The sequence below is a fragment of the Echinops telfairi genome, unplaced genomic scaffold (assembly GCF_000313985.2).
Source record: "Echinops telfairi isolate 266 unplaced genomic scaffold, ASM31398v2 ScPeMD7_2;HRSCAF=8, whole genome shotgun sequence".
In the NCBI taxonomy this organism is placed as follows: domain Eukaryota; kingdom Metazoa; phylum Chordata; class Mammalia; order Afrosoricida; family Tenrecidae; genus Echinops; species Echinops telfairi.
In genome coordinates, this window is record NW_022103898.1 from 7,361,061 (window position 1) to 7,370,376 (window position 9,316).

General features: G+C 62.7%; 1 protein-coding gene across 6 annotated transcripts in view; it reads left to right on the forward strand.

The window, feature by feature from the left end:
- PACSIN2 (protein kinase C and casein kinase substrate in neurons 2) overlaps positions 1 to 9,316 on the forward strand; it is a 62,113-nt gene that overhangs the window by 48,581 nt on the left and 4,216 nt on the right. For 3 of the 6 annotated variants that reach the window (XM_030885250.2, XM_045291593.1, XM_045291589.1), the window contains exons 5-11: positions 240 to 395; positions 3,261 to 3,436; positions 4,297 to 4,417; positions 5,381 to 5,386; positions 6,409 to 6,530; positions 7,647 to 7,763; positions 8,170 to 8,366. In XM_030885250.2, the coding sequence (XP_030741110.1) occupies positions 240 to 395; positions 3,261 to 3,436; positions 4,297 to 4,417; positions 5,381 to 5,386; positions 6,409 to 6,530; positions 7,647 to 7,763; positions 8,170 to 8,366 (895 nt within the window). The remainder of the gene's footprint in view (positions 1 to 239; positions 396 to 3,260; positions 3,437 to 4,296; positions 4,418 to 5,380; positions 5,387 to 6,408; positions 6,531 to 7,646; positions 7,764 to 8,169; positions 8,367 to 9,316) is intronic. The other 3 variants (XM_030885254.2, XM_004700235.2, XM_004700236.2) reach the window with 3 other exon arrangements.

Sequence of the window (9,316 nt, forward strand, 5' to 3'; positions counted from 1 at the left end):
GGGGGTGGGGGTGGGGTGCCTCCGGGGGCCCGCCCCACCCCCACCGGCCGCCCTGGCTGCCGTCCCCTTTGTCTTGAGAGTGCAGGCAGTAACTGCTGTTGGGTAGAGGTTGGGGCCCTGCAGGTGGGGACACCCTGAGAGAGGACAAGGCGGGCACTTGCTGTGGTCGGGGCAGGGGCGGCCCCCAGAGAGGATTTGGGCCTGGAGGAGGGGGTGCTGAGACCGCGGTGGCCCCGCAGGTGGAGGCGGCGAAGAAGGCGTACCACACGGCGTGCAAGGAGGAGAAGCTCGCCGTCTCCCGGGAGAGCAGCAGCAAGGCCGACCCGGCGCTCAACCCCGAGCAGCTGAAGAAGCTGCAGGACAAGGTGGAGAAATGCAAGCAAGACGTCCTCAAGGTGGGGCCGCCCTCGCTGCCGCCTGCCCAGCCATCCCGGCCCGGCCTGCTGGGACTCCCCAGGTGGCCACCTCACAGGGAGGCGCCACAACCAGGTCTGGGGAGAAGGGCGGGGCACCTCCTATGGGGGCAAGGACCCCCTTGGGACCCAGCTTGGGCCATTCGTCTGCACACCGTGGTCTTTGGTTTTGACATCTGAGGAGGCCTGAGACAGGAGGGGCTCATCCTGCCCTGGGGGGCTGTGGGGTTGGGGGGTGTCACAGAGGCTTTCCCCAAGGGCGACACGGGCAATGAGTCTGGGGGCCCTGGCTCCCAGGTTGGGCGGGAGTACTTGGTGGGCAAAGATGGGAGTGCGGGCCCTGGGGTGCACAGGAGGCAGGGGGAGGGTCTCAAACCAGCTCAGGGTGCTCCTGGGACCCTTGGCTTTCTGGGTCACAGCCCTTGCTGTGCTTGCTGCTCCTCAAGTTTCCCCAAGTGGCCGGTCTGTTTTTCGTAAATCAGACACGTGGGTGTGACCGGAAGAAGCCCGCTCTCAGTCGCCAGGAGCTGCCCGGAGGCTCCACACCTTGGGCAAGAGCTTGCTAGGCCCACCCCGGGGCTCCCAAATGGTCAGCTGTGTGATTTAGAATATGGGGTCGGCCGCTCACTGAGAACAAGGTGAAAGCCCAGGCCAGGAAGTGTGAACAGAAATGTACATGCTCTAATTTATCAGCGTGATGGATGGATGGATGGATGGATGGATGGATGGATGGATGGATGATGGATGGATGGATGGATAGATACATACATAGACAGACAGACAGACAGATAGAATAGAAAGAAAGACACTGACACTGGGCTTCGGTATATCTCAGCGCTTAGAACAGGTCCCCAGGATTATGTGGGCAACCGCCCGCCCCTTTACAGAAAAGAAAAGCGGGGAAAAGAAATGACTCCGTGCCCCTTCCCGGCCATTAAAAATGTGTGCGATGGCCCTTCATCTAGGTTGAAGTGGAGGCACCTGCTTTTGCAAACACCCCCGCACCCCGTCTTTCCAGTACCGCCCCCGAGGGGCGGTATTCACCCGCTTTGGGAAACAGTGGTATAGAAAAAACCTCGAGCAGCCACAGTAGGGGACAGACATTACACTGCAGAGGGGGCCGGACGGTCACAGGCCTGACCTCAAGGTGGTCCCGCCAGTGACTGGGGATGGCTCGAGCTGCTTTTCAGAAGTGAGTTGGTCAGAATGAAAACACCCCCCCGAACTCGAGTGCACCCCCAGCCCCGCAACTGTTGTTGGGTGCCATGGAGTCAGTTCCGGCCCTGGTGACCCCAGGCACAACCCCAGGAAACCCTGCCGGTCCTTGCACTGCCCTTCCCTCCCCGTGGTTCCTCTGCCAGCACCCCTGGTTGCAGCCGCCATGTCCGTCCCTCTCCTTGAGAGCCTTCCTCTTTTTCCGCTGCCCCTCCGCTTTACCAAGCTGGATGTCCTTCTGCACGGACTGCCCTCTCCTGACAACTTGCCCAAGGGAGGCCAGAGGAAGTCTCGGCACCCTCGCCTCTAAGGGCACTCTGGTGTGCTCCTTCCCAGACCGATCGCTGTGTCGTTCTTGCCGTCCACGGTGCTTTGAGTGATCCCTACCGGCACCGGCACGCACATGCATGAGCTCTTCAGTCTCGCTCATTCCATGTCCAACTGTCCCCTGCCTGGGGGGCGATGGAGAACCCCCTGGCTGTTCAACACTTGAAAGCAGGCCTGTGCAGCAGACTGACCACAGTGTCCCGCCGCAGAACTTTCCTGACTGTCCCTCTGCTCCCCGTGAGGTTTCCGGTGGCCTCCGCTGCCCCTCCGCTGCCCTCTTCGTCGCCTGTTCTTAGTCAGGAAGTCCTGCTGGAACCTGCTCACCCTGGGTGACCCTGCTGCCATTTGAAACACCAGGTCATAGCTTCCAGCGTCACAGACACACACACGCCACCACAGTGGGACAGACTGACAGACAAGTGGTGGCTCCCGACACAGAATGATGTGGACAGGCGGCTGGACATGGGGTACAGAGCAGGAGGGGACACTGACCAGAAACAGCCGGAGGAGCGATAGCCACATCCCCCAGGACTCAGCTTACAGCCACAGTGGGTCAGCGGGCCAGGCAGGCACCAGAGGGCCCACTCACCACTTGGCCGGCTGGTCCCACTTCCTGCTCCCGGTCCTACCATCTGAGTGAACAAGGACACTGGTTTTAAACCCAGGCGCTGGCAGTTAGTGATCACTCTCTTTACCCCGTTAGACTCACAGGAACCCCGTAGGACAGAGTAGAATCTCTCCTTGGGGTTCCTGAGCCCGTAAATCTCTCCAGAGCGGCCACCCCCTCGCTCTCTCTCAGATTGAGTGATTGGACGGCGGAAAAGGCTGACCTTGCCATTAACAGCCCAACGCTGACCCTCTGCCCCACCAGGGCTCCTGGTGACCCAGGTTAACTAAGCCACATCTGTCTGCGCACACGCTTGGCCGGTGCTTCACACTAACAGACAGACTGCTCAGCAGGCCAAGAGTGCAGCCCGCAGCCCTGCAGCGTCTGAGAGGTTAACTTCCCTCACTCTGCCTGCCCTGCCCTTGAACTCCTCTCACCCTGCCCCCCAGACACCCTGAGTGCCATTGGCGCTCCTGTGATGTCTTGTCCCCTGGTTCTCCTTCTACCCCCTCACAACTCCCGCTGCCGTGGGCCAAGTCCCCCCTCTGAGGCCTCGGGACCCCTCCTCCAGCCCCCCTGCCCTCACCACACCTCTCTGAAGACCCTGCGTGCGTGCGTGCGTTCCCCCCCTCCCCCCCCAGACTTGGCCCCTGGCCCGCGCGGGAGCTCACCTGCCCTGCGCTGCCTGCCTCCCGCAGACCAAGGAGAAGTACGAGAAGGCGCTGACGGAGCTGGACGCAGGCACACCTCAGTACATGGAGAACATGGAGCAGGTGTTCGAGCAGTGCCAGCAGTCCGAGGAGAAGCGCCTGCGGTTCTTCCGGGAGGTTCTGCTGGAGGTCCAGAAGCACCTGGACCTGTCCACCGTGCCCAGGTACGTCCCTTTGGCGCTGACCAGCGTGGCCCAGGCAGCCAGTGGGAGGAACAGGCTGGGCGGCGTCCTGCATCACCCAGGGCAGGGTGAGCCCAGCTCCACCATGGGCCAAAGCCCAGGGCAGACAGGCGGGCGGCGCTCTCCTGTATGGCTGTGATACCCACCGTCCCACCCGGGACACCCACAGCTGTTAAAGCAATCGCACAGACAAAACTTAAACCGTGGGGTCTGTGAGACGCTGACAACCCCGGACCCCAAGTGCCCGGGATACCGCTCTTGGGCCAGCAGGGCCTGCCTTCTCAGTGGTACCCTCAGGCATGCCCCTCACGGTCCTCAGCTCTCTCTGCCACACTGCCCCTCGGCCTCTGCCCTGCGTGGGCAGGGTGCGTGACAAAGCTCCTCCACCAGCAATGCTGACAAATGCCCGTGGGCATGCTGCGCCACCACCAACCTCATCCCACAGGCCTCAGTGGGTCTGCACCCCTAGCTTCCCCAAATCAAGCCCATTCTGCAGTCAGGCAGACCCGGCCCCCGGCCTGTACAGGACACCATCTTGCGCCATGTTCTGTGTTCCCCTCCCTTTGGATCCAGACCCTTCTGTGGATCAAGGTGCTCTGTGGCCTTGCCGTGGCTCCTGTGGGCTTGCCGACCAGGAGCAAAGCTTGCTCGGCCTCCTCTGGTTTCATTTAAAATGACTCAGTCAGGAACAGGGTTTCCTGCACAGTGTCCACCTGTCCCCTTCTGTGCACATCAGGGCCAACTGACAACCCCCCTGTGGGGGGCTGTGGGCCCTGGTGCCTGCTGGTGGCCGGCGGGGGGCCAGGGTGAGTGATGGCAGCTCCCGCCTCCCTCTGGTACAGCTACAGAAACATCTACCGAGACCTGGAGCAGAGCATCAAGGTGGCAGACGCTGTAGAGGACCTCAGGTGGTTCCGAGCCAATCACGGGCCGGGCATGTCCATGAACTGGCCGCAGTTTGAGGTAAGAGCCACAGGGCCCATGGAACTTCCTTGGGACGGTCTTTCTGAATGTCCCAGATGTGGAACGGGCAGCCTGTCCACCAGCCACATGGGTGTTCACACCAGACGCAGAGCGGGCAGCCTGTCCAGCCATGTGGGTGTCCACAGGCCCTGGGGTCCCAGGTATCACAGCCAGGTCCCTAAGCCTGGTGGGAGTGGCAACTGAGTGTGTCCAACTATGGACACGGGAGAGGCTGCCGTGCACACTGGCCCTGGTGGCCACTGGTGGGGGCGGCCCCATGTGTGTCCTCTGTACCCCCCACCCGGGCTCCCTGGGGTCAGTCAGTACCTCCAGGCAGTTTGGCTGCGGAATGAGCTCTTGTCTGTCTCTGTGGCTCTGGACCGACCAGCATCCTGTCCTTCAAAATGCAAGGGCTGACACCCCACGGGGCTCTCTCAGCCTCAGGCTGGGTTACCAGGCCACCTGCCCAGCTGTGGTCTCCGCAGGAAGGGGCGGGTCAGTGTGGGGAGGGGCTCTGTGGGTCGGAGCCAGGCGGCCTACGGGTGCTGTGTGGGGTCACCCCCCAGCTGTGCCTCGCTGAGGCAGAGCCTCCGCCCTGTTGTGACTAAGCAGGGGTGGCGGCAGCACATGGCCTGGGCAGACGTGGCAGCTGTTGTTAAGCCCACCCCTCGGGACCCTTCGTGGTTCCCTCGCCTGCAGGTCTGCCACCCCCGCGCTCTCCAGGTGACATTGGGGGCCCCTGTAACCCCTTATCTGCCTGCAGGGCCAGGCCCCCTGAGTAAGAGAGGCCTTGGGCTTGGGCCCCCTCTATCGTGCACACAGCTGGGGTCCGTGGCAGGTGCTCTGGAGAGCGGGGCGGGGTCCCCTGTAGTGCTGCTGGTGCTTGGAGGGCTGGCCTCACCTGAGCGAGCAGGGCCTGTGTGACTTCTCTGACAAAGTTGTTGCTTTTTTCCATGCTGCAAGGACGAAGTAAGTTTCTGTTTCATAGCCAACTCACTGAGCCCCCAGTGCCTGCATGAGTGTGTGTGTGTGTGTGTGGGGGGTGTTTCTCAGCCTGGTGTGGGGTGTGTGTGTGTGTGGGGTGTTTTTCAGCCTGGTGTGGGGTGTGTGTGTGTGTGGGGGGGGTGTTTCTCAGCCTGGTGTATAACGTGTGTGTAGGTGTTACTGGTGGGCCCCCAGCGTGGTGGTTGTGAGTGAGTGGGTTAGTTGCATTTGTCTGTGTGCCGGCTAGCCGGTGTTCCTCCACAGCTCTGGGGTTACCAGCAACCCTTCCTTCAGGTGGCCCTGGTGTGGGTCACTGTCAGGCTTGGGAGCCCACCGTGGGCACTCTAGTTTCCTTCGCCAACTGGGCTCTGTCGGGAGACCAGCTCTAGATGTTAGGCGACCTGAGTGTGCCCGCAGGAGCTCAGGCGGCCCCACCTCTAGGTGGGCACATGGGGTTCTAGGCTGGCTCTTGCGAGTGGGCTTCCCTGGGCTGGAATGACTGAGGCCTGGCGTTAGCTGCAGCCCTTGCTCAGTCAGGGACAAAGGGCACAAGTGGAGAAGCCCTTCAGTATGTGAGGCCAAGGCTGCTGCTGCCCCCCCCAGCTCCTGAGGGGGCTGCTCTGTCCCCTGGAGGCCCGAGGGACTCTGGCTGCCACAGCCACAGCAGCGCCCACTGGCCTGGCCTGCGGAGCCTCCGAGCCCCTGGGCGCGGGTGTAGGACTGGTGTCCACCATGCACTGCCCCGGGTCAGAGCCTGCACCTCCAAGGGCTGGGGGAGGGGGGGCTCTCTTGGCCAGTGAGGAGGCTTCAGGTGTTGCGGTCAGTTAGAGGGGTAGTGGGTGCCTGAGGCCCGAGGTCTGCTGGGCGACGGACCAAGACGTGGGGCTTAGACGTGGGGCTCAGCATCCCCAGCCAGGCCGGCAGCAGGGTGGCTGGCCTGTGTCCTACACACATGTGCTTCCAGCACATCAACTTCCCAACTTCTCTCCCCGGTACCTGTCGCCCAGGAGTGGTCCGCAGACCTGAACCGGACGCTGAGCCGGCGAGAGAAGAAGAAGGCGGCTGACGGCGTCACCCTGACGGGCATCAACCAAACGGGCGACCAGCCCCTGCAGAACAAGCACAGCAGGTGAGCCCCACAGGCAGGCACCTGGGAGCCGCCCATGGTGCCCTGCAGGAGCCCAGAGGCAGCCTCCCGGAAGTTTCCTGGGCGTCGGACTTGGGGGGTGGGCTGCAGCCCCCGGGAGTCTCTGGGGAGGCTCGCCTTTTTGCCTGGCTCCAAGCTGCGTCCATACACCAGGCCCAGGCATGTCGAGCTTGTACCAGGTGGTGATGGCTGCCCTGAGGGAGTCCCTCCATGCACAGTCTAGGGTCGAGCTTGTACCAGGTGGTGATGGCTGCCCTGAGGGAGTCCCTCCATGCACAGTCTAGGGTCCTGAAGGTCTGCCCCTACCTGCTGTGCTGCCCACAGTACAGGTGCCTGAGCAGGACAGAGCAGGGCAGGGTCATGGGCCGCCTCATGACCGAGCTTGTTGGTGATGTCCAGCCTCGTGGTTCGCTGATGAAAGGGTTTCTGGATGGAATAAGCGGGGATGGGGGGGTCAGGGGGGCACCATAGAACCTTCTGGAAAGTATGTGCTGGGCGAGGCCTCTCTCTGCCTTCCGGAACTCAGCCCTCCACGGCCACTTCCTGGAAGCCCTCTCTGCCCACAGGCCTGGTTCCCTGGGCGACAAGGGCCAGCTTGACTAGCACAAGGCCTGCGCACAGGGCCACCCAGCACCACCTAGTGGTCAGGCCCAGCACCAGCGTCTGCCAGGAAAGCACCCCGAGGGAGGAGGGCCTGGTGGTCTCCCCCCACAGGCGGTCTGGGGGCTTCCTCTCCCTCCAGCAGGACACAGCGCTGCCTCTCCGTTCCAGCCAGCCCGGTGGGCACACAGTGGGCACTCGTGGATGAGTTGCCTGGACACGCTCTCTGTGCCGTGCTGCATGCGGGTGCCTTTCTCCCTCCAGAGAGGACTCTGCTGGTCCCCGCTGACAGGCTGCTGACAGCACTTCAGGGTCCAGAGAGCTCGGCCCGGGGCCGCGGCCGGTGGATGGGAACCTGGGGATCTGGTTTTCTTGCAGGCCCGGCCGCTTGTCTGCCACCCAGAGTGCTTGCTGCACGGGACTCGTCCGCCCCACGGCGCAGAGGCTCCCCGTGGAGTGGCCCTGAAAGCTCCTCTTTCTCTCCCCCACCACCCCCAGCAGCCATAGCGGCGCCAGCAACCCCACCCAGTCCTCCCAGTCCAGCTACAACCCCTTCGAGGAGGAGGACGACACGGGCAGCACCGTCAGCGAGAAGGAGGACGCGAAGGCCAAAAAGTTGGTGAACGGATGCTTCACCCCCTCGCTCGCTCTCCGAGTCCAGGGCGCTCAGCCGTGGGGGCTCACAGCCGGGGCTTCTTAGGGGGTGGAGGGGGGCACCACTAACACTGTGCTGGCGCTCTGTCTCTCTGCCTGCACATACCCCCGCCAAGGCCCTGGCCCTGCACCTCGGGAGGACAGCAGCCTGTGGGTGCCCCAAGCAAGTCCTGCTGGGGGCATCTCCCTGCACCGGGCTCGGCTCCCCCCACAGCGCACCTGCTCACAGCCGGGATGCAGAGCGGCTCGGCCCCTTCGCAAGGGTCTTGGGTCTTCACCTGGGGCTGCTGCGCCCGCCCCTTCAGGGGGGCCTCGTGCCCCCGGGTAGCCCCTGGCTGAGCTGCCCATGTCCACTGTTTTCTCACAGCATGAGCAGCTACGAGAAGACCCAGCCCTACCCCGCGGACTGGTCGGACGATGAGCCGAACAACCCGTTCTCCTCCACGGACGCCAATGGGGACTCCAACCCCTTCGAGGAGGACGCCACGTCGGTGCCAGGGGTGCGGGTGCGGGCCCTGTACGACTATGAGGGGCAGGAGCAGGACGAGCTGAGCTTCAAGGCGGGTAGGTGGGCCGGCCTCGCCCAGCGTGTCTGTGTGTGTGTGTGTGTGAGGAGGTGTCCCAGGTCTCCTCCGTTTTCTCGTGGCGTCGTTTGGTGGGCCTTTAGCTCCCTCATGTCAAACGTGGCAGATGCTCGCTGCCAAACAGAGCACAGCGGGGCACCGGGGCAAGTGGACAGGGACCCGGCAGAAAGCCAAGTCAGATCCAGAAGAGGACCTGGGACATGCGATGGCGTGCTGGTGTCAGATGGCTCTTGGCTGAAAGCAGAGAACGCCTGTGTTTATTGGTGCTGCAGAAGCGTTCGACTGTGCGGATCGTAGCACACGGACTTCACGAGGAACGGGCGCTCCAGGACACTCGGTGTTCTCATGAGGAGCCTGTCCAGAGACCAGGAAGGTCCTAGGGAGATGCTACCTGTTTGAGTCAAGAATGGCGTGCGTCAGGGTGGTGTCCCGCCACCGTCCTTCTTCAGGCCATCAGCTCGGCCGAGAACTTGAGGAGCTGGGATCGTGGAGGGGAAAACAGCAGGAGGACCAGAGGAAGGCTCCTTCACCACCTGCAGCCTTGGGATGACCCAGCCCTGCTCGCCAAAAACGAAGCGGACTCGCAGGTGAAGCCCAAACTTACAGCCTTGTCAAGAACACTCCACAAATAGAACCAGACACCTGGGGAAGGTTCCTGAGAGCTGGAGGCTCAGGAAGGTGGTCACAGGGGACCCCGAGGTCAACTGGCACACCCATCCACAAAAGACAAATGCTGTAGATCCTACTTCGATGTGAGCAACGACTGCAGTCTTTAACGCTGTGAGCCACCCTCTAGGGCACCTCTGGATCCCTCCATGCAGAGGAAAAAGGTGGACGAAAACCTAAGACACGTGGAAGCCATGAGTCCAGTGGACTCACAGACCATGCGAACATCAGGGTCCACCACCCTGAGACCAGAACTAGATGGTT